This window comes from Quercus suber, unplaced genomic scaffold, assembly GCF_002906115.3.
Source record: "Quercus suber isolate HL8 unplaced genomic scaffold, Cork oak 2.0 scaffold_451, whole genome shotgun sequence".
Classification (NCBI taxonomy): domain Eukaryota; kingdom Viridiplantae; phylum Streptophyta; class Magnoliopsida; order Fagales; family Fagaceae; genus Quercus; species Quercus suber.
This window is the reverse complement of record NW_027069902.1, coordinates 282,836-307,127: the sequence shown is the minus strand read 5'-3', so window position 1 is coordinate 307,127 and position 24,292 is coordinate 282,836. Positions and strand designations below refer to the sequence as shown.

General features: G+C 32.6%; 1 protein-coding gene across 1 annotated transcript; it reads right to left on the bottom strand.

Annotated features, from left to right (window-relative positions):
* Positions 1-1,476: 1,476 nt before the first annotated feature.
* Positions 1,477-5,257, bottom strand: LOC112018938 (exopolygalacturonase clone GBGE184). Its single transcript, XM_024051474.2, has 5 exons — positions 5,036-5,257; positions 2,910-3,221; positions 2,454-2,743; positions 2,099-2,315; positions 1,477-1,995 (listed from the first exon to the last, which is right to left on the bottom strand). The coding sequence occupies exons 1-5, from the start codon at positions 5,207-5,209 to the stop codon at positions 1,765-1,767; spliced, it is 1,224 nt and encodes a 407-aa protein (XP_023907242.1). The 5' UTR covers positions 5,210-5,257; the 3' UTR covers positions 1,477-1,764.
* Positions 5,258-24,292: the final 19,035 nt, after the last annotated feature.

Here is a 24,292-nt window from a genome sequence, read left to right as displayed (position 1 = left end):
TTAAAAAAAAACTTTATATAAGAAAATAAACTAATTAAAAATTTAGAAGGAAAATCTAATCCAAAATCAGCTTAGGTATCATCACTTTTAAGTAATGAAAGTGTACATTAATTAGTTTAACAAAGTTTCCAAACTTTTGGTGGAGGTTTCTTAATCATAATGATAATCAACAATTAATCAATTAATTCACCACCATGCATTTGGCTGATAACAAACGCTTACCTCTCTTTATATGATGAACATGATCAAGAACACACACACACACTGCAGCGATTCCAGAGAATTAATTTTTTTCAAGGTTGGCTGAAGGCAGGGGCGGCGCCATGCCACCCTAACCTGATTTATATATGTATATATATATATATACACCTTAAAAAAATTGAATTTTAAATTAATATGGGTTAATGACCACCCTAGAAAACAAACTTGACCACCCTAAAAAAAATTAAACACTCTAAATAAAAATTGGACCTCTCCAAAATTTTAATCCATTAAAGGTCGAACCAAAAAAAATTGTAAAAAAATGCTATGTTCACACTATTGTTACAAGTAGACAAAAAAGAAATTTTAGTAGTATGATTAAATTAGAACCTATAACAACTTGTCATTTAGACTTCATTATGAAAGCGTTGCAAAAATGTAGTGGATGTAACACTTATAAAAAAAATTAGCCAAACAAACAAATTAGCCTAAAAGCCCAAATTAAATGTTTAATTTTGATTTTTTAAATTGTGTTTTCTAAAGGCATATTTTAAAATCAATATTTTTTTAAAATGAATATTTCAAATAGCTAGTCTATTAATGCATGTTTTATTCTTTAGTTGAGTTTGTTGGATTTATGTGATACATTTTGTACATATGCATATGCATTAAAACAAATACTTGGATACGATATTGAACAATATAATGGTCGAATGCCTAAATTGAATATGTTGAACAGATTTATAGTTTATCATTTATTCTTTTGCTAGTACTATGACAAATTTCTTATAAAGAAATCACTTATATTGCAAGATTTATCTTCTAAGCAAATTCGTATTTACTTAAATAATTTTTTTTTAGATCTTAGGCTATAAGAAAATGTCTCATTTTTTCATATTAATGATTAGGATGAAATAAAAATAGTATATTTACAAAGAGACTTAATTTTTTCAACCTTTTGACCATAATTTCCCTAAAAAAGAAATTAGTGGAGTATTGCATTGACTTAATCCTGAACATTATGTATTTACACTTTTTTTGTGTGAAGTCAATATATTCAAGTTTTATTTTATTAAATTTTGTTTAATTTAAGACTTCTAATGACCACTTTGGATAAATTTCCTAAAGCTACCACTACCTGAAGGTGCACCATTTTACCCAAGTCTTTCAATAGAGCTTTACAATCCACATATTAGATTTCATACTTTCATAGATTATTAATGTTTTTCTTCCGCAATATAAATTCTTGTGCAAAAAAAATTAAATTTTCTCCGTTTAATGAAAGCTAATCTTAAAAAAATCCAGAGCAGCTTGAGCAGCTTACTACACGGGGTATGCTACATTTCCCATTACATATATGTGTGCAACTTACAAGTTTCAAGGGATCAAGATGTCTCCTAAAAGAAGCGCCAATTCTTTAACTCAGGCTCTTCTATTACAATGACAACTAGTTCCCTGCTAGCTGTAACACGAAAATAAGCTTACTTGTACACATAAAATACTGTGACAGTAAGCTAAGCTCAATCGTTAAAAAAAAAAAAATTTTGTTGGTGCATGAAGAAGCTATCGACAAGCCGGTGGATTCAGTTTGCCTCCGGTCTTAACCTTTGCATTCAAGCATGAGGATGAAGCTGATTTTCCTTTGTTACTACTGCCCTGGAACTTCAAATCAATGTCTACCAATTCAACTTCACAAGGCACTTGTGAACTGCATAATAATGACACTGCAACATCTGAAGTCGAGGTGCCAACAATGTTCTTGAAATGAACGTTGCTAATCTGCACTTTGGATGCCTATGCAAAGCAAAGCCGAGTTCAAATCAAGCTTCTTGACAAGCAAGCAAGTTGTGCTAGTAAATGGATTAGCAAAAAATAGTAAGAAATTTAGATGAATTACCGCACTCTTATGTGAACCATATTTCTGATCAATGATGATGGGATTTTTAACCACATCCATAATTATATCTCGAAAAGTGATGCCTGAAGCTTTGCTTGGGGGTGAACCTGAATAGGTTTTGATCCTCACACCATTGGCTGTGTTTCTTAATGTGCAATTACTCACAACAACCCCACTCACATCTTTCTCATCATCATACTTGCCAAGGCTGCCAACACTGCAGGTATAGAATTTTGTGGATGAATTGAAGAACAGTAACAAAATCATTGCCTTAACTATATATGCGTCTTTAAATTTTTAATATTATTTAATCTGAACTATGAAATATATTCATTTTAACTGCAGAAAAATGTACCTTATGCCGTGTCCTGGGCCACAGATAATATTAGTGACACCGAGATTGGTAACCCCTTGTCCAATAGAAATGCAATCATCACCGGTTCCAATTACGCTGTTTGATACATTGACGAGATTGGACGAGCTTATATGCATGCCATCGGTGTTGGGGCTATTAGATGGAGCAGTTATGGTGAGATCGTAGGCTTTAAAGTTTTGGCACATATAAACATGCGTGTGGAACGATTTGCTATTTAGAGAAGTGATCCCATGAACTACGGTATTGGTCAGTTTGGAAAATTTGATTGACTGCACAAAATCAAGAAATTAATCGTGCACATAATCATTTCAATACATGCAGTACCATGTTCAAACATGATAACTGAAAATTTGAAAAATTAAATTGTAATAAGATAAAACGAAGCAGGTAAAATGTAATTTTTTTCTCCAAACTTAAAATATAGTGGATGCTTACAGATGGGAGGAGTTGGCAACCGGAATTCTGATCACAGTCATTGTACTTCCAGACAGTCTCACCTCGACCATCAAAAGTACCACCGGTAAGTGTCAAACCGCTGATCGATTCGAACAAAATCCACTCAGGAGAGGTATATTCACTAATATCAGTTGTAGCTTTAATAGTTCCCTGAACTTCAACAGTTATTTTTGAGGCCTTGCATGGCCCTGCAAACACGAGAGGCCCTGTCACATACGTCCCTTTGGGAAAGACAAGCCTTGCCGGACTACCACCAGATTTACATGCAGCAACCCACGCTTTCATAAATGCCTGTATGAAACCATAGCAGCAAAAATTATAATAGAGGTTATTTGGATCCAATATTGTGAAACCTTGTTTACGAGTTACTATTTGAAATTTGATCTATTCTATTCATTGCCACGTAGTTTAAAATATAAACGGAATAGCAGTACGTGAATCGCAAAATAAAATCTTAATAATGGAAAGGACTTTCTCTATTTTAAGAAAAATCTGATTGATAGTTGCCTATTTATAGGTTTTCTGGGATTGGTTATGACCAGGGGCGGAGTCAGAAATTTTGGTTTGGGGGGGCCAAATTGTGATGCAAATATGTTAGTTAAGACAAACCTTTACACACACATATATAAATTAATTTACTAAGGAAATTTATCATCTTCTAAATTTTAATGAGTATATAAAAGTTATGTATTTTTTCTATTATACATGTACAAAAATTTATCATTTTCTACATAGCTTAATTTGTTAAACCTCTTAAATTATATGATTTTAGTATACTTTCTCTTTCTTTTAAGAGCACCATTAAAATGACTCAAAATTTAGGGGGCTAACTTCAATTTTTACATGCTACATTTTTTAAAATGTAAATAATATACATACTATAAATTAATTTTTTAAAATTTTGGGAGGGCCTTGGCCCCCCCCACCCTTGTGTGTGGCTCCGCCACTGGTTATGACCCACTGGAATTGGTTACAAGAACACCCTGACTTGCAAAAAAATGTATATATACACTTACCAAAAAAATATTATATGTTAAACTAATTTATTGTGACCACCTTAATAAAAATGTTAAATATCCTAACTTGAGAATTACAAAAAATTGGGTTCAACAAAAATAAGAGTAATGCTACATTCACATTATTTTCACAATAATTTTACAACAAATCCAATGTGGTAAACTGTTACTAATTCTGATTTGGGTCCTATAATGATATTATTTTTTTTTACTTACCAATAATAATTTTTTATATAAGATTTATTGTAAAAATGTTATAAACATAGCATTACTCCAAAATTAATTTTGCCCCCCCCCCCCCAAAAAACATAATCCTTAATCCCATACATACATACATACATACATACATATATACACGCACACACACATATATAAGATTAAATATCATCAATAAATATTACCAAAATAAAAATAAAAAAATAAACTAAACAAAAACAAGACAAGACCAAACAACAAGTGAATAGATTATTCAATAAAAAAACCTATTATAAAACAAAAAGATAAAAGTCACTAATAATTCAAATTTGTAGCTCATTTAATTTGTTCAATAAAAATAATCTTTGATTTCATTTTTCCTTAAAAAAAATGGTATTAAGAAAAATATTGTAATTGTGAGTTCTCCTTGATAATGACGACAATTATAACTTTTTTGGCTTTGCAGTCACAACAATTTTGCTTTCCTTATCAACTCCCAGTTGTAGCAAATATTCAAATATCACTTTATTATATTTTGTATAATTTAAATTTCTTAGTGACCACCTTAAAAAAACTTTTTAGAGCCACCACTATAATGACCTCCATAGTGTTCCTACACAATTATACATGTGCTTACAATATCCATAGTGTTTCCAGCTCTTACCAAAAAAATGAAGCACATTTGTTATAACAATGAGTTTTGTTATGTGAACGTTTGCATGCATGCAAAAGATAAAAGTAGAAGTTAAAGAATTGGTTTAAGAAATATTTCTAGAAACTTATTATGAAAAAAAAAAAGACTTCTTTTATGGTTTTTAAAATTTTTCATAAAAGTGATATTAAATTTTTTTTAAAATGGTCTATTAACAAGCGTGCACTTGTCTCTTAACTCACCTCTACATTATCGGTCTTGCCATCGGCCTTAGCACCATAAGAGTTAACATTGAAATCTGTAGGACCAGCAGCATCGACAAGGCCACGACGGAGTGTAGATTCGGCTACACAACAGGAAAATGCTAAGCCTAGAACAAGAACGGCTCTTACTTCAAATCTTCCTGCAATTGTCATGATGGCCTTAGGAATTGGTCTTACAGATTTTTTTTTTTTTTTTTGGTTTTCGTTTTAAATTGAAGAAACTAAAGCTGATGGCTTTCGAATTTATAACACAAGTTAGTTTAGTTAGTTGCCTGAAATTTGTGACCACTTAACTATCTTTAGTAGCCTTTAACAGAAACGAGAATCAAGAAATAACAATTTGGTTAATTATCTCTGATTTAGTAATAATTTTCCAATATTAGTGCTGCGTAAATCTCCTGAATGGGGATCACCTAGCTTATAGGAATTCTATCACCACTAAATAAAGAATGGCGACTCCTGAACCTTCCGTTCGCCCTCATTCGGGTGGAGTTCCTCACCCAAAGATTTAAAGGGGAAAAAATTGATGATGTAGAATTGAAATTTGTTATAAACTTATATATTTAGCAATAATAAAACTAGGGACACAATTTTTCTGAAAATATTTTTCTTTAAATATTAATGTTGTAAGTTGTGATTGACACTCCACTTTCACTTAGACTTACTTTTATTATCTATAAATTATAACGTACTATGTTAGAAGTTAAAGTATTTTTAATCCAACTTTCATTAATAAATATGAATTTTATAAATTAAAATAGATTGGAGAATACATGAAAGGAATTAATTTCTTGAAGTTTTAGGTGGTAGTTTAGAAAATAAATGAGGTTGCATGGTATAGTATGTACTAGACAATAGCCCAAGCTATGTATTTGGATTAACAATTAAATAATTCTGAAAAATTCTACTTAGTGTAATTTTAAATAAAAAAAAATCATGTCACTATATATACTAAATGCAATTATATTATGCCATGATAAACAATGTCAAAATTGGTAATTAAGGCGTTGCACAATTGTGTTCAAATTAAGTCCCACATCAATAGTTTAGAATATTACAACAAAGAAAAAAATAAGGTTTGGATATTGACTTGGAAACTACCAAGTTTTAAATTATCCTAAGTTATCGGGATCTTATATTCTACTTTTCGTGTTCTACTTTATATTTTACAAATCATTACATACTACATATAGTTGATTTTTTCCCCATTTTAAACTGAGAAATAGTACCATATCCAAAATATTGATAAGAACTCATCAACTTCAGAATATTACGACCAAAAAAGAAAAAGAAAAAAAGAGGTTTGGATATACTGACTTCGAAACTACTAAGTTCTAAATTATCTTGAGTTACCAGAATCTTATATTCCACTTTTTGTGTTTCACTTTATATTTTACCAATTATGATATGCTATATATAGTTAATTTGTCCCATTTTAAATTGAGAAATGCTATGTCTATGAAATTTTCTCAGCACTTTCATAATAAATCATAAGTAGCAGGTCATTGTAAGTTGTTAGTGAAATGTTCAAATTATAACTAATAACAACTAACCACTGATAATTTGTTGTGAAAATATTATGAATGTAACACTTCTCTTTAAATATTGGTTATTTTATAATAAAAGAAGTCAAATGGATACATGACAACTACTTTCTCAAAAAAATAAAATAAAATAATACATGACAACTTATAATTGGAGTATAAGAAGAATACGAAAAATAAAACAGAGAATTTGTACCATTCAGTTATTGGTTCCAATACTTTAAAATTTAAGGACTATAAATATTCTTCTAATAAAAAAAAAGAAAAAAAAAAAAGAGGATTATTTGAGCTTTGGCTAATTTGTAATGGTTATTAATGAAGTGATTTTTCATCTCTATTGGAAAAGTAATTAAGAACCAATAACAATGTGAGATGCATTATTTATACAAAAGAAAAAACTCCTTCAGAGAAGGTTGTGTAAGGTTTTAGATCCCTGTAAACTAGATTGTTTAACATAATTAATTAACCAAGTGAATGCTTAGACTTATTATTCAAATCTAGATTAAAACAAAAGAATCATATCATGCAAGAGCAGCGGAAAAATAAATAATAAAATGATATAATGACTCAGGAAAACTAAACCGGTAAAAAACCTGGAGAAGATTTAACATAATTATTCTCAAGGTAAAAAGCAAATTCACTATAGAGAATCAAAGTTTACAATAAGATTTAGACCACTAACATCCTATTGCTATCACATGTAGAACTTACTGACACGACCACATGCAAACTCCGAATCTACGGACTGTTTCTCTATTATGCCTTTGCAACACTAGCACCCACACTTGTGACTTTAAAACTCCATTAAAAGGTTTTGGATCTCCTTAGACGTTGATCTCGTATGCATCAACTTCTACAACACCAGATCTTGAGATTCTTCAAGGAATAACACCAGTAGAAGACTTTAGAGAGTTTTTGGGTACAAAACCCTAAATCTATAAAAGAGACACAATATGCACTCTAATCTCTCTAAAAAACTTTGAAAAACCTCCCTAAGAATAGCTTATAATGTCCTTTAAATACTGGAAAAGCGGCTTGCAATTAGGGCTTTAAACGGTCAAGTTATGGGTTTTTTCCGTTTGCTGATTTTTTGCTGATATGTGACTTTCGATCAATCGAGTACCAATCGAACGAAATAGATTATAACTCTTTTTTTTTTCATCCCGAACTTGAGTTTTTTGTCTTGGACTTCAATGTAGACCATTCTAAACCAATAAGACTTAGTTTTTGTCATGATTTGCCAACATTACAAACTCAAAACCTAACAGGTTGTATTGAATTTGATACATATATGGATCAAATTCAATGCAACCTTCTCTAAATGAGTATAAATATATATTTATACTCTACTTCTTTTTCTTTTCTTTTCTTTTTCTTTTTTTTTTTTTTTTTTTTTTTTAAGAAGAAAGACTAAACCTTTTTATTAAACTGAATTCGGAAAATCAAATAGAACAAAAGAAAAAATATATGGTGGAATAGACTCCATCCAGACCTCTAAAGGAAAAAATAATCTTGCTCTCTGAGCTAAGGCGTGTGCAACTACATTACCTTTCTTAATAACAAGTTAGCGTAAGACACAATGTCTTTTATGATATGACCTCCTTGAGAGTTTGACATGTCCCTATCCTTCAAGGAATTAATAACAGATGCGGAGTCACCCTCAAAAACTGAGTTTTAGAAACCAATTTCAAGAGAGAAAGCCACTGGACCACGAGCTGCCAATAACTCCACGGTCTCCACAACTGGTGGTTTCATAATTTTCTCGGAGAGAGTAGCCATAACCTCCCCTTATGAGTTACGAATCACCACTCTAAGCCCCGCTTCATCAGACTCTCCAAACAATGCACCATCAAAATTAATCTTCACAAAATCCACACTAGGCGGCCTCCATTTTCTGCAACTACTCTATGATGTTTTTGCTTTTGCCGAAGCCTGGCTAAATAACCCTGAAGATATTCTTCAGCAAAAACATTCTATCTAAAGGTATTGAATGCTCCTACATACGTGACTTATTACGATAATGTCAGACTGACCAAGTCGTGAATGCAAAAAGAGGAAATAAATTTGGTTTCTTCTGAACTAGTTGCACTAGATTCGAAAAAGAACCTGAAGCAACTTGATTACTGTCTAGCCAACCAAACTTCCTTTACCAAACCTAATGGACCTTCTCACACCCCCACAAAGCATGGAGAACATCTTCTAAATTTTTGGAACAAAGGTGACAAACATCTTCTTGTTGAATGGTTCTCTTCAACAGATTAACTTTTGTGGGCAAAGAGTTTGTACAAGATTTCCATAGAAAATGTTTAATCTTACCTAGAACCTTTAGCTTCCAAAAATTTATATGTGCCTCTAAATTATTCATTTCATCCTCAACAACCTGCGGTTCTTCACAGAAAGCTTTGTAATAGGGGTGTGTAGCCAACCCACCAACTCGCCAAAATCAACCCAACCTAACCCAACCAGCCAGGTTGGGTCCGTTTTTAGGGCTTGGTGGGTTGGGTTGGGTTACAAAATTTTTTTTGATAACGGGTCATGTTGGATTTGGGTCATAAAATTCCAAACCTGCCAAACCTAACCTAACCCACCCATATATTTAATATATATATATTTAAAATATATTAAATAATTAATAAATTTTTTTAAAATAACTATCTCTTCCTATCATATATAAAAGTCAATTAGTTTACAAAAACTCTAGTAAATTATTATTGTTATTTAGTCATTAGTGTTGTTTGCCTTTAAGGAGTCACATTGATACTAATTTTGGGGTTTTTTTAATATATTTATATTTATATTTTTTTTCTACTCAATTTATTATTATTAATAATAATAATAATAAATTTGTCTAACCCATGGGTTCAACCCAACCCAACCCGACCCATATGGGTTGGGTTGAGTTGGGTTGGACTTATGTGATGAGCTAGGTTGGGTTGAGTTTTTTTTTGACCCACCATGATGGGTTGGGTCAAAAAATCCTCTTAACCTGACCCAACCCGACACCCCCACTTTGTAACCCATCTTGACCGAGTAATGACCATTCCTCTCAGCAGGCCAAATCAGGGAATTGGGTTGGGGAGTGGTGCATAGAGGAAGGGGTTTTATGAGGTGAGCATCAAGGGGGTAAAAACATTGGCCAATCAAACTCATGTTCCAACAAGTTGACTGATTAATTAGCACATCAACAGTGGCATCAAATGCTAGTAAACCTCAATGAAAGATAATTATACCATCATTTAAATTTGGTAACCAAGCATCCTGAAAAATCCGAGTATTCTTTCCATCCCTTACTCTCCATCGAGCACCCCTTGCAATCAGATTCTAGAACGAAAAATACTTTTCCAAGCAAATGAGCCTGGGGCTGACTTTGCTTTAAATACACTGCCATTTGGGAAGTATTTCACCTTAAGAAATTTGTAAAAAAGGGAATCCGTGTCATGAATCATTCTCCATACTTGCTTTCCTAGCATTGCATGTTGACTTCACCAAAATTTTTGAAAAAGCATCTCAATAGCTTGGCATAGATCCACCGGTAAGCGGAAACAACTCATTGCAAAGGTAGGGATGGCTTGAACCACTGCCTTCAACAAAACTTCTTTACCCGCTTGAGAAAGCAACTTCTCTTTCCACCCTTGTAGTTTCCCCCACACCCTATCTTTAATATAATTTAGGCTAGCTTTCTTATTTCTACCTACCACAGCAAGCAAGCCCAAATACTTCTCATTTTCTTTAATCTCAAGTACTCCCAACAAATTTTGTATTACCTCCTTTGGAGAATCCAAGACATTCTTGCTAAAGAAAGGAGTAGTTTTTGCAGAATTTATTTTTTTGTCCCGATGCCTTTTCATAGATAATCAAGAGATCTTGAATGGCTTCCACATCCTTCACCCGTGCCCGGCAAAAAAGGAGACCGTCATCTGCAAAAAACAAGTGAGAAATTTTTGAACCGGTTCTACAAAGAGAAAAGCCCTTAATCAGCCCACCATCCATTGCATGTTGAATAAACCCATTTAGTCCCCTTGAACATAGTAAGAAGAGATATGGAGACAAAGGGTCCCCTTGGCGAATACCTCTAGATGAAATAATATGACCCTTGGGCTCTCCACTAACCAAAATAAAATATGTAACAAATTGAATACACTCCAAAATCCACCCTATCCAAGTGGGATGAAAACCCATTTACTCTACTTCTTATTTAAAAGTTAAAAATCTCAAGTATTTTATCTCATTTATTGATAAGTAGTTTAGAGTCGCACCTGAGAGCAAGTATTAGATTATTAATGCATTTATTTACGTGAAAAATACTATGTTCACAATATTTTCACAATATTTTCATAATAAATCATTTGTGGTAAGTTGTTACGGGTTGTTATCAATGGGGCAAAAAAGTAATTTTAGTGATATGTTCAAATTAGAACCAATAACAACTAACCACCTATGATTTATTGTGAAAGTACTATAAAATGTTGTGGACATAAAACTTCTTTGTTTACACAAAATTGATCACCATTGATATTTAATGCATTAAGATGTGGCAAGTTTCTCCTTTGAAATCATTGAGGAATAATCTTAGGCAATGCCTTCCTCTAGAATCATGGAAGGAGTGATGTGCTAATAGGTTTTGTACCTGATTGTTGAGGAATAATTCATCTACCACTACTCATAGAAGACTATAGAAGCCCTTTTCTCGCTAAAAGAAGAGGTATGTAGCAAGACACAAGGAAAGGTCTTCCCTTGGAATTCATGGGAGGGGTAATATGTTGACACTTTGTAAAGTTGTGATTTTTAATTATATTTTGTTGGTTTTAATTCCGTGTCCAATTTAATTGTAATTAGTCAATCATTTCCCTATATGTTTATGGGATTTATTGTAAGGGTTGATAGTGGCGGCTCCAGGAATTTTTCTCAGGATATTCCTTAAGAAGTTCATTTGAAATATTAATAAAATTATTAATTATTGTTATTTAGTTGTTTTATTAATTTGTTTGTCTTTTATAAACTATAATTTGTTATGTTGTTGTTTCATTAATTATAAAATTATTAATTGTTGTTTAGCTTAACATAATTTAAGTTGTTTGTCTTTTATAATGTATTGGTTAGTTAAATTATTAATTATTTCATTAGTTGCTTTCCCCAATTAATTATTGGTTAATTAATATCCCAAACAAATAAAATTAATTAGTTCAACTAATTACTATGGTTGTTTGATACTTGGAATATCACACTATTACTTAACAAAAAAAAAAAAGGAAAGTCAATAAATTGTGCAACACAAAAATATATAGGCCATATAGCTTAAGTCCAAGTCTAAAAAAGAGTGATTTATTACATATTTTATGACCATTAGTTGAACTAATCAACTAGCACACAACACACAGCCATATTTATTAATTATTAGTTGCACACTTGCACTAGCACTAGCACACAACACACTTGCACTACCTCGGCCCCATGCCCCCATCCACCCCCCAATTCAACAGACAAGCCCCAATGCCCCATGGCCCCCAATCACAGGACTAGAGCCAATTAGATAAAGTTAATTTATTGTATCTCACCAAAAGATACCAACACCAACACTAAAAGACAATTAATAATCTCACCAACACCAACATCTTACACCAACACCAACACTAGATAAAGCCAAAAACAGTTATAAATAAAGCTCAGCAAAAGGCCAAAAGCAACAAACAAAGTGAGAGAGTGATTATCTGATAGAGAATCAGATAAAGAGAGAGAGAGAGAGAGAGAGAGAGAGACTGAGACACAAAGAGACTGAGATAGAGATGAAATACCTTGAGGTTGATGGAGCAGGAAGGCCTAAGGCTGAGGGGCGGCACCGACCGGACTTGGGTAGCACGTCGAGGTGAGGAAGACCAATCCGATCTCCGATTCGATGTGTTCTGCTATTCTAGAGCTCGAGTTTGAGGCCTGATCTGGCGATCTCCTTCTCTGATCTGACGATCTGTTGGTTCTAGCATTCTGGAGCTCAGTATATTGGGTTTATGGGTTAGGTTTCTTTCTTTCTTTCAAGTGTTATCCGTTGGTTTCTAAATTTAGTATATTGGGTTTTGGTTTTTTTTTTTTTTTTTAGAATTTGTGGGTTTGCTATTGTAATCTGTTGGGTTTGCTTTACCGATTGATGTTGGGCCTTTTTTTCCTTGTGGGCTTGCTCTGTTACAATTTTTTTTTTTTTTTTTTTTCAGATTTTTGTCCAAATTTTTTTGGGCTTTTTTTTTTTTTTTGGCTTGAAAGTAGAACAAATTTTTTTTCTTATTTAGGGTGTTCCTAATTTTGATTGAAGGTGTTCCTAATTTTTTTTAAAGGGTAAACAAATAAAAAAATTAATTATTATATATATATATATATATTTTTTTTTTTTAAGTTCAGGGTGTTCTCAGGAACACCCTAGGCTCAACGTGGTGCCACCACTAAGGGTTGAGTGTGAGATTTTGGTGAATAATTGTGAAGAACAGAGAACTTCGCAACTGGCTTGCGAGTGGACAATCCGTAAAAGGCCATATGAGAAGTACATGCTGGAAGCTGAAGAGTCAAGTGCTAGAAGGCATCTCGCAACTCATCTTGCAACTAGGCCAACTCACGAGATGACCCGCGAGATGCACTGCCAAGTTGTTTTAATGTGCTTTCCTAATTTCTTTACCCATACTATAAAAGCCCACATTACCTATGAAATTGTAAGGAAACTTTCAGAAAGAAAACCCTAAAAATACACTCAAGAATTAGAGATTGTAAATCCACAATCATCTACACATTTCTCTGTGTTGAGAGTTGTTTTGGTGCATATGAGAAGCATTGGAATAAGTCATTCTATGGTGGGTGCAATTTGGAACTAATTGCAGGATCCAGATAACTAGTGAAAACATGACTCAGTGAAATCTGTTGAGAGCTGGAACTCAAAGTATAGTGGGAAGATTAGGCTTGGAGGGTCTTTTTGATATCCTTGTACTCCAACTTTATTCATTAGTGGATTATTTCGGCTAGGAAGGCCGCAGAGAGGTTTTTCGCCAAATACTTCGATTTTCTCTTCGATAACACGTCTCGGTGTTATATTGTATTTGCATCTCTCTTTCTTTACTCTTTGTACTTTACATTTATTGTTTATTGTATATTCTTATGCACTAGAGAGTAGTTCCACTTTATTGTGTTTTATTTACTCTTATTCCGCATTTAGTTGAGTAATGTAAAGACAATTTAGCTATAAGTTTAAAATTGAGGGTCTAAACAAATTATAGAATTTTGCACTATTGAGCTTTCATAGTCCTAATGCCTAAATTGCAAGTTCATCAACCTTCGCTCATAGAAAACTATTCAACACAGACCTTGCTATACCTAATCATGCTAGTTCATCATCCTTAGAAGATTGGCGACACTTTAGAGCTCTGTTTTCAAATCAAAATGACAAGCTCTTAAATCTCATCCCTTGAATTGACCTTTTTTACGAGAAAAATATATATCTAGCGAAGTCCTATGAGTCTATGACCCTTTGAGCTAGCACATCCATCTCCATTTCTCCGTCTCTGTGTGTATTTGATTTGATGTGTTGTAGTGAAACTAGCAGTCTATTCGGTTCCATCTTTATCATCAACTAGTCGCGGACTCGCGCGTTGCGCGTGATAATTATTTTTATAGTGATTTTATTATTATTTTTTTTACAATTTAAACTAATCTAATAATGAGTAATGCATTTCGTAATTATATTTTTATTTATTATAGGAACAATCATATATGTAACATAGGAACAATCTAAAACACCAAAAAAATGTAAACTAAAAAAAATTAATAAAACTTAACAATGATTAATTGAACCAATATTAGGATAAGATTTTGTTTTTGATAATCTATTAAGGTTATTTTCTTTGTAGAAATTATAATTTCGGCCACCCAAAACATATTATCAAATAAACAATTATTGTATATATACAAATTTTGACTTTTGCAATTTGTCACATATTCAATTATTTTCGTTTGGCTAACCTTTGCTTTTCTTTAAATAAATGGCATTATAGAGTACTTCTAATACAACTATTAAAAGTACTTTGTCCACCACAAAGGATTAGAAAATAAATAAAAATTAGTAAAGTCTCATAGTTTAACATCCTAATTGAGTACTATAAAAAATCATGCTATGTAACAAAATAAATACCAAATTATCCAAATCATGCTATGTAATAGAATAATATTATATTTTTATATGCTATATTTAATTCTTTAGATCGCAATAGGATAACATTTAACAATCAAAGAGAATAAAAAATAAAATAAACAACAACAACAATTTAAAAAACAAAACTAAATTGCATTAACCCAAAATAGAGTTTTAAAGAATATAAAAAATTATCAACCTAAAGTAGAGATGCAATAAAAATAAAAATAAAAATCCACCAAAAAATTTAGAGAGAGAGAGAGAGAGAGAGTACCTTTTTTTTTGTGAGGAAAAACTATGCATAGAATAGAAGAGATAGCGACATGTGAGGGATTTCACAATTCGCTCCAATACCAATGGGTTTGGTCTGCGATCGAATGCTATAAAAGATTTGTGCCCTCTCATCCTTCACCAATTGGTGGTTGGATGGATTGGTAAGGCACACGGTCCGACAAGTGGTATCAGAGCCAAGGTCATAGGTTCGAGTCGTTGGAGCCGTATTGTGAGGGAGGGATTGTGAGGGATTTCACAATTCGCTCCAATACCAATGGGCTTGGTCTACGATCGAATGCTATAAAAGATTTGTGCCCCCTCATCCTTCACCAATTGGTGGTTGGATGGATTGGTAAGGCACACGGTCCGACACGACAAATTTATAGATAGAGGGTGTGAATAAGAAGAGGCAAAAGTAAAGGAAGATGAAGGGAAAAAGGAAGAATGATATTAATGTAGAGGGTAATGGGGAGATGAAAAGGTAAGGGAAGGAAAAAGATTGAAGAAGTAGTGGGGAGATGAAATGGTAAGAAGAGAGAAAGGTTGGAGAAATGTAAATATTTTAAAAAAAAATGTTAAAAACAATTATAGGAAAATTGGAAAAAAAAAAAAAAAAAACCTAAAGCTTGAAAGGCTTCAACGTTTTTTTATTTTATTTATTTTATTTTATTTTTTCCTTTAAGCTAAAAAAGCTCACACAAAATCCTAAAGCTGAACTGAAAAAGTTTTGGGTTAGACTTGATAATGGAACTAAATAAATAAGAGGTGGCTAGATTAATTATACAGATTTATTATATGGTGATAGTGGAAGTAAATAAATAAGTAGTGGGCTGGATTTATTATAGAGTGATAGTGGAAGTGAATAAATAAATAATGGATTGTATTTAAAAGGCTGAAAATTGTAAAAATCATTTTAAAATTGTAGGGCAAATTATATATTTTTTTAAAAATGACGTGGCAGCTGATGTGGCGCAACACGAGAGCAGCAACATTAAACGCTACGCTTCAGCTTTTAGTAATATATTGATATAGATGCGTGGGTTTTATTACTTATGTTCACAATATAATTGTCAATTCATTCTATTTCACATTGCATGCATAGGTCATGGGAGTTAATTATACCTTACATCCATATTATCGAGTATATAATACTACTACCTAGTTAGATCTCAAAAAAAAAAAAAAAAATTAACCTAGTTACCAATGGAGATTTCGCATATTGCCATACATGTTTCATCGTGGTATTCTTAGTACAAGTTCACAGCGTTTAGCTATCCTTAATTAGCTATACGATGTGGTAGTAGTGGCTTCTTGTTGCGATAGTCCACAATCAAAACACCACTATACTTTTGGGCTATGTGGTAGCTGTCAATGGCTTCTTTTGACTGATTACTTGTAGTAGCAGTAGATGGAAGTTGATGTGGATGACGATGATGAAGAGGGGGCCTTGTCTTTTGCTTCAAGCTCTCCTCCAGCAACGTAAATGCTTCAATTCCAACTTCCACAAGGCGAGTCGAAGGCGCCATTTCACCCAAGTCTCTCTGCACTAAGAATCTTAAGAAACTTTCTAGCTAGCTTGTTACCAAAAGGCTAAGAACTCCACCTTTTTATAGCACTGTTTTTCCTCTACTTTTTGCATTATTATGCAACCTGGTTGATCACTTTTATTCTATCCGTATTATTGGAAGGAAAGTGAAGATGTTGATATGATTTGGTTAGCTTTCGGTGGCCAATGTATGTGGTGTTGCAAAATATAGATTCTTATCTATCTCTACAGGCAAGGCGCATTTCTTGTTAGGAAACATCAAACCCAGCTCATATCCTTGAGCAAGGACGGAGCCAGCTAGGACTTAGAGTTTGGGGGCAACTCTGTTGCTGTCTTTTGGCTCTATTGATGCTTAGCCGCTGGGAGAGTGAGTTTTTTTTTTTTTTTTTTTTTTTTTTTTTTTTTTTTTTTTTTTTAAATGGGTAAAAATTTGGTTGATTGGGCTTAATTTTTTTTTAGTTTTGTTATTGGTAATTTTTGTTGTTAGGCTAATTTTTTTAGGCTTGTATATTTTGCTTTAGATTTTATATTTATAAATTTTTTATGGCCTTTAAAAGGAAGAAAAATGTTAGAATTACAAATTTTTTTTTTTTTTTACAAATTACTAATATGTAGGGTTGTCCACATGTCAGGCCAGGTCGATTTTGGACACAGCCTAGACCCAACCCGTTGGCGTCAAGTGGAGGGACCTAAAACCGACCACCACGTCAATCAGTCGAATCGGTTTCGGGTTTGGGTGGAGCTCGGGTCGGTTTGGTTGGTTCTAAAGTTCACTAGAAATTGGAAATCGTCACCAGAAATTGGAAATTGTTGCTAGAAACTAGAAACCATGGCCAAAATATGCAAAACTTTGCCAGAATCTACAAATTTTTCATTGAAATGTGTAAATTTTCATTGAAATTTGCTATGATTTGGCTGGATCTAGCTAAATCCCACCAAATTTGGTCAAGATCTCGCCGAATTTGGTCAAGATCTTGCCAAATCTAGTTGGATTTGGTCGAACTTCGTATATAACTCCTGTCGGGTTTGGGTGGCTCAAGTTTTGGAAAAGGAAGCCTGCCACTCAACCCATCAGTGTTGGTTCTTGAAAACGGAGACCCACCGTCGATCGACTAGACCTTCGGTTCGTGTCGGAATCAAGCGGTTTGGCCGGGTTGTCGGGCTCTAGTCGGGTTTGGATAGCTCTACTAATATGGTGAGCAAGGACAGACCCATGATTTTATGTTAGCGGAGGCCTGAGTGTAAAGAAAAGAAAAAAAAAAACTCCAAATACGCATCCATATAGTATTGAAAAATTATAAACACATAAAATCTTTGTTTTTAAATACCTTAAGATGCAAATATACCAACAAGGACAAAAACAGAAACAAAATAATGTTTTTTTTTTTAATACTAGGTTGGTTAGTTTTTTTTTTTTTTGGAAGTCAGAACATTCACAATGGTGATACTAAAAATTTTAGCTTTTAGCACCTCAAAACACTGTTTTATCTATTTTACCACCCCACTTTACAATACACCCAATATCAAATGTTTTTTTTTATTATCACTTCATTTAATATAATATAAACAACTCATTAAAATAATAAAGGAAAAGAAAAAATTTGAGTTTTTTAATTGAAGGAAGAGATATAATTTTAAGAAAATATTTTATTTTATTTTTAACAACTTGCTACAGTAAACTAGTATTTATACCAATTTACTGTAATTGCAAAAAATTTATCTTTAGTTTCTCTAATAAGACATGATTTTTGGTTCTTTGATGGTAAAATAGTTTTTTTTTTTTTTTTTGCTAAAATACAATCACCATTGTGAATGTTTTTATTGTTTTTGTTAAGTTTTTAGGTTGGATAGTTGCTATTTAGATGAGGCTAGCTAAACTTATTGAAGAGGAGTCTAAGGTTTTGGAAAGAGGCCAACTACCAAATAAAATATATAATAACTATTAAAAAAAAAATTGGACCTAGGGGGGCCCGACCCCCTTAGGCCCCCACCTGGGTCCGTCCTTAATGGTGAGTGACTATTGATAAGTAAAAAAGAGATATAAGTGGTGAGCCCATATGTACAGTTTATAAAAATGTTATAAAAAAGCTTGTGGTTATAACATTACTCTTAAAAGAATTAATGATGTTGAGAAATTTAGACTCTGATTGATAGAATTAACAAGTTTTAAACCCAAGTTGTTAATTAAATTTATTATAAATAAATCTTGTTAAAACAAACAAACATTAATATCATGTCAATATCATACACAATGGAATAGTAAATAAGACAAGATATAATGATCCAAGAAAACCAATGAAACAAACTAGTTTCATAGTAAAAATCTAGAGGGAAACTTTCTCGAAAAGCAATTCACTATAGTAAAGAGAAGTTTTAGATCTAGTATAAAACTTTTGTTCCTAGACTCTACAAACCCCGTAGATGAACTTACAACAGAAACTTTCTACTGTTTCAGAACCTCTGAATTCTCTAGTATATGAACGCCACCAATGATGCACGGATCTCAATACATGACTAACTCTTTTGCACTACTCCCAATACGTGACTAACTCCAACAACTTGAAAATACTATTGGCTGTAAAATTCTTCATTTCATCAATAATAAAGATTAAGAAGTACTTGGTTACAAAACCCTAAAGCGCAAAAGATGCAGTAACTTCTTGCAAAGAGAATAAAGCACTAAGTCACTTTATGCATATGTTCTCTATATATGACAGCCTTTAAAATAAGCCTTATATATGTCTAAAGTTGTGAGAAAAGAAACCCTACACATACATGTCAACTAGAACCAAAAATCATATCTGGAAATTCTAATTTTGTAGATCTCGTCAAATTCAGCTTCTGTCGAGCTTCGTTCTTAAATCTTGATAGATATTGTTTCTGTCAAGGTATCTGTCGAGGTATTTGTCGAAATTTAATGAACATTTTTTCTTTACTTGTTTCTTGGTCAGATCTTCATGGTTTTAACACTTGACTTGAACTCTTGTTTCTTGAAGTACTACTTTTGTTTCTTGAAGTACTACCTCTTTTGCATGAATCCTAATACGTGACTAACTCCAGCAACTTGAAAATATTGTTGGCTGCAAAGTTCTTCACTTCATCAATAATAAAGATCAAGAAGTACTTGGTTACAAAACCCTAAGGCGTAAAAGACAAAGTAATTTCTTGCAAAGAGAATAAGGCACTAGGTCACTTTATGCATATGTTCTCTATATATGACGGCCTTTAAAATAAGCCTTATATATGTCTAGGGTTGTGAGAAAAAAAAAAAACCCTACACATACATGTCAACTAGAACCAAAAATCATATTTGAAAATTCTAATTTCATACATCTCGACAGATTCAACTTCTGTCAAGTTTCATTCTTAAATCTTGATAGATATTGTTTCTGTCAAGGTATCTGTCGAGCTTTAATAAAAGTTTTTCTTCACTTGTTTCTTGGTCAAATCTTCATGGTTTTAACACTTAACTTAAACTCTTGTTTCTTGAAGTACTACTCTTGTTTCTTGGAGTACTAAATCCATCCTAAATCTACCAAATTACAAGTAAAGTGCATTTTGTCAAATGATTAGCTAATTACATAAAACATATCCTTAACAAATGATATTGTTTAAGGGGGTCAAAGTGTAATTTATAGAACAAAATTGCTAAAAGTAATACCTATATATACTAGTAATTTAAAAAAAAAAAAATGGGGGGAGGGGGGTTTGAGGAATTGCCCCAAAGCCTAATGTGCCTTGTCCTTGTCTATGAGAGATGTGACAAACATAAAAGGTCAACACGCACACTCATACGCACAAGTTTACCCTGTTCACAGAAAACTAAAGGGTTGCTGTAATTTTTTTACAAAGCTGAGGCTATAGTATTTATTAGCATTTTTCCTCCACTAATGCAAAAAAAAAAATCATTTTTCCTCATTAGAAAACCACTTTATTTATTTTACATTTTCACTTTTACAACATGCTTTGTATCTTATGACATGGCTTGTGTCTAGTACATTAGACTACTGGACACGTTAGGATACAGACTCGTGTACATAACTGGACATGTATCTGCATCCTCACGTGTTTAGTAAAACTGATGCACTGGTCACAATCCCAACCATGTATCTTATTATCTATTTTGTAATACACCATATTAAAATAATATATTTGTCACAAAAAAACCATTATGCCCAAAAAAATCAAAAACAAACAACTCAGCAAATTGCTCAACCCACCCTCTAGCCACCGCAAGCCCACAATCAATCCCATTGCCATGACAAAACCCTTCATGTAACAAGATTCACAAGTCGTAACACAAAAACAAAAAACAAAAAAAAAATACCCAAGTCATTGCCACCGTTGATAAGACATAGAACAATCCCAAAACTTATAAATAATATATATAAATAGTCTTATAAACTATCATATAATAAATGGGAAGAGATTATTCATAAAACTTTTTCCATCAAAATAATGATATGTATTCTTTCAATACTTTTTCACACACTCACACCCACAATATTAATAGATATGTGTTTATGGAAAAAAATTTAGATGCTCTCAAAGTACAGAGAAATAGTGTCCTCTCTTTTCACATTTATGATAAACTCCACTGTAAATATGAGAGGAAAAATACTATTTTTTGTACATCAAGAGTAACTAAAAATTACCCACGTTGATGTACGGATTTTAAAATGTGAAAAGATGAAGCCTATGAACGTAAAAAAATGAATGCGAATGGAATCATTACCCTACAAATAATGGCGCAGGCACATGGGGCAATTCATAATGGAGAAAAAAGGTTCGGGAACAGGTAAAGAAGGGTCAGGATGCAAAGAATAATTGAGGAATTATCCAATTCTGTGGTTTTTTAATTGAGCACTACTGTCTTTCTCGAAGCACGTCTGAACTTTTGTGGTTGACTGTCCAAGAAATGGATAAGGATTAAGGACTCCTTGGGGGGAGAATGTGCAAAATAACTATGCAAAGTCTTTGTATATAGTTAGTTAGACAACGTTTGAAACTATAAGGAAAACTAGACATCTCGAGTTTCTAAAACTCGAGATTGATATTCATAGATCTCGAGTTTTAGAAACTCGAGTTCTATGCAAAAAAAAAAAATTAGTTTTATCGCCCCTATAGAGGCGTTTTTAAGTTCTATAGTGACGTTTTAAAGCCCTATAACGGCGTTTTCCTACAAAATATTTTCATAAGTGTTCAATACTAAGTTCAGGGAGCCCTATAGTGGCGTTTTTAAGTCCTATAGTGACATTTTAAAGCCCTATAGCAGCGTTTTTCTGCTAAATTTTTTTATAACTCCATTTTTAAGCCCTATAGTGACGTTTTTAAGTCCCTATAGCAGCGTTTTTTGGAACTCGAGTCTTTAAAATTCGATTTTTACTTGAATTTTTTTCCGCCTCAGAGCAATCCGCTTACAAAACGAGACTTAAAAACTCGAGTTTTATCATGGAACTCGAGTTTTAGACACTCGAGACGCTACTTTTCAACATTGTTTTGAAACGTGACAACTATCTAAATTTTTTTATATTTATTGTTAAATGGAAATAAAATTCCTCCTTGGGCATAGGAATTAATTTGTTAAGAAATTATCATTTTATAATTCTATTTTTCTTTTTCGTCCTTTTTTTTTTTTTTTTGGTAAAATAGGATATTGTAAATTTCAGTGTTTAAGACTGGAAAGTTACTTTTGAGTCTTTTGGATAAATATTGCTAAATTTGAAACATATTTGCGTTATAGGTATTATTACAAGTTAATTAGGAAAATGAGGAGATAGATTGAATTTCGGCAACAGTCGGCAACACTGTTGCCGAAATTCAAGAAAAAGTGTTGCTGAAATTCAAGAAAAAGTAGGAGAGAGAATCAGAAAAAGGGAGCAGAGATAAAAGCTTGAATTACGGCAATGGCATTGCCGTAATTCATTCTGCCCAATTTTCCTCAGCTGCCCGGATGTGTGAGTGTGAGAAATGCCCTGACCGGTTGAGTGCCCAAAAAAAAGTAATTGGGGCAATGGTATTGCTGAAAATGGTAGGAAAAAAAAAGTGAATGCCAAAATCTGGAGAAGAATTAAAGAAAAATATAATATGCTACATACACAATATTTTTACAATAAATCACAGGTAACTAGTTATTATTAGTTCAAATTTAAATTTAACATTGAGATTACTATTTTAATCTAACAATAATAACAAGTAATAACCTGATACTTAGAATTTGTTGTAAAAATATTGTAAAAATTGTGTACACTTATTATTTCTTAAAAAAAAAAAGTGTAATGGATTTGCCGAAAATTTTGTGACAATTGTGGCTTGCCAAAAATGGGAGGAAAAAAAAAAGTTTCAATGGGTTTGTGGCATTGGCAAAATTTTTTTTTTTAGGCAATTATGGCAATGCCATTGCTGAAAATAGAAGAATTTTTTTTTTCTCCAATTGTGGCAATGGCATTGCCGAAATTGTGGGGAAAAAATTTTCCCCACAATTTCGATAATGCCATTGCCACAACTGGAAAAAAAGTTTTTTTTTTTTTTTTTTTTTGGCCAATGCCACAAACCCATTGAAACTTTTTTTTTCCTCCCATTTTCGGCAAGCCACAATTGCCACAAAATTTTCGGCAAATCCATTACACTTTTTTTTTTTTTTTAAGAAATAATAAATGTACACAATTTTTACAACAAATTCTAAGTATCATGTTGTTACTTGTTGTTATTGTTAGATTAAAATAGTAATCTCAATGTTAAATTTAAATTTGAACTAATAATAACTAGTTACCTGTGATTTATTGTGAAAATATTGTAAAAATATTGTGTACGTAGCACATTATATTTTTCTTTAATTCTTCTCCAGATTTTAGCATTCACTTCTTTTTTTTCTCCTACCATTTTTGGCAATACCATTGCCACAATTACATTTTTTTTTTTTTGGCACTCAACCGGTCAGGGCACTTCTCACACTCACACATACGGGCAGCTGAGAAAAATTGGGCAGAATGAATTATGGCAATGCCATTACCGTAATTCAAGCTTTTCTCTCTCCTCCCTTTTTCTCATTCTCTCTCCTACTTTTTCTTGAATTTCGGCAACACTGTTGCCGAAATTCAATCTCTCTCCTCATTTCCCTAATTAACTTGTAATAGTATCTATAACGCAAATATGTTTCAAATTTAGCTATATTTACCCAAAAGACTCGCTACTTTTGGCTCAAATAGATAATACTAATAATTATATATATATATATATATGGTCAAGATTTGTAGCATAAGTCTAAAAGGTATGGAATATAAGCCCAACAAGCCAAATACAATGAATTGTTAAAGAATGGGTGAAAGAGCTGAGCTGATTATGAATTAAACAACGTTTAAGAAAGGTTTAAAAGATGAACAAATGCTAAAACAAACTTGAAACTTGAATAAATTGATGTCCGAGGAGATAAACTTTTGTTTTACAAGTTAATACAATTCTTAGAACTATAGTAAATCTTCCTTCTTTCTCCTTCTCTCTTTTTTCCCATCCCCCTCTCATGAGAGGTCTCTTACATTTATATAGTTTTCTTTCAGACTATCTTGCTCATCCACTTGTTCTTCATCTAAGCATTCACTTAAGTATATGTCCCATCAGGTACCTTCTTTGGTTCTCCATGAGTGGTGGCAGCTGAAACTGCACTGTTCAGGGGTCTTCTCCACATAAATGCGACCAGAAAAGTTGCTGCAGTG

Coding starts and splice junctions, on each gene's coding strand:
- LOC112018938 (XM_024051474.2), bottom strand. CDS start 5,209: ATGACAATTGCAGGAAGATTTGAAGTAAGAGCCGTTCTTGTTCTAGGC. Junction 3,222..5,035: donor GCAAGACCGATAATGTAGAG/GTGAGTTAAGAG, acceptor GGTTTCATACAG/GCATTTATGAAAGCGTGGGT. Junction 2,316..2,453: donor GGCCCAGGACACGGCATAAG/GTACATTTTTCT, acceptor CTATACCTGCAG/TGTTGGCAGCCTTGGCAAGT.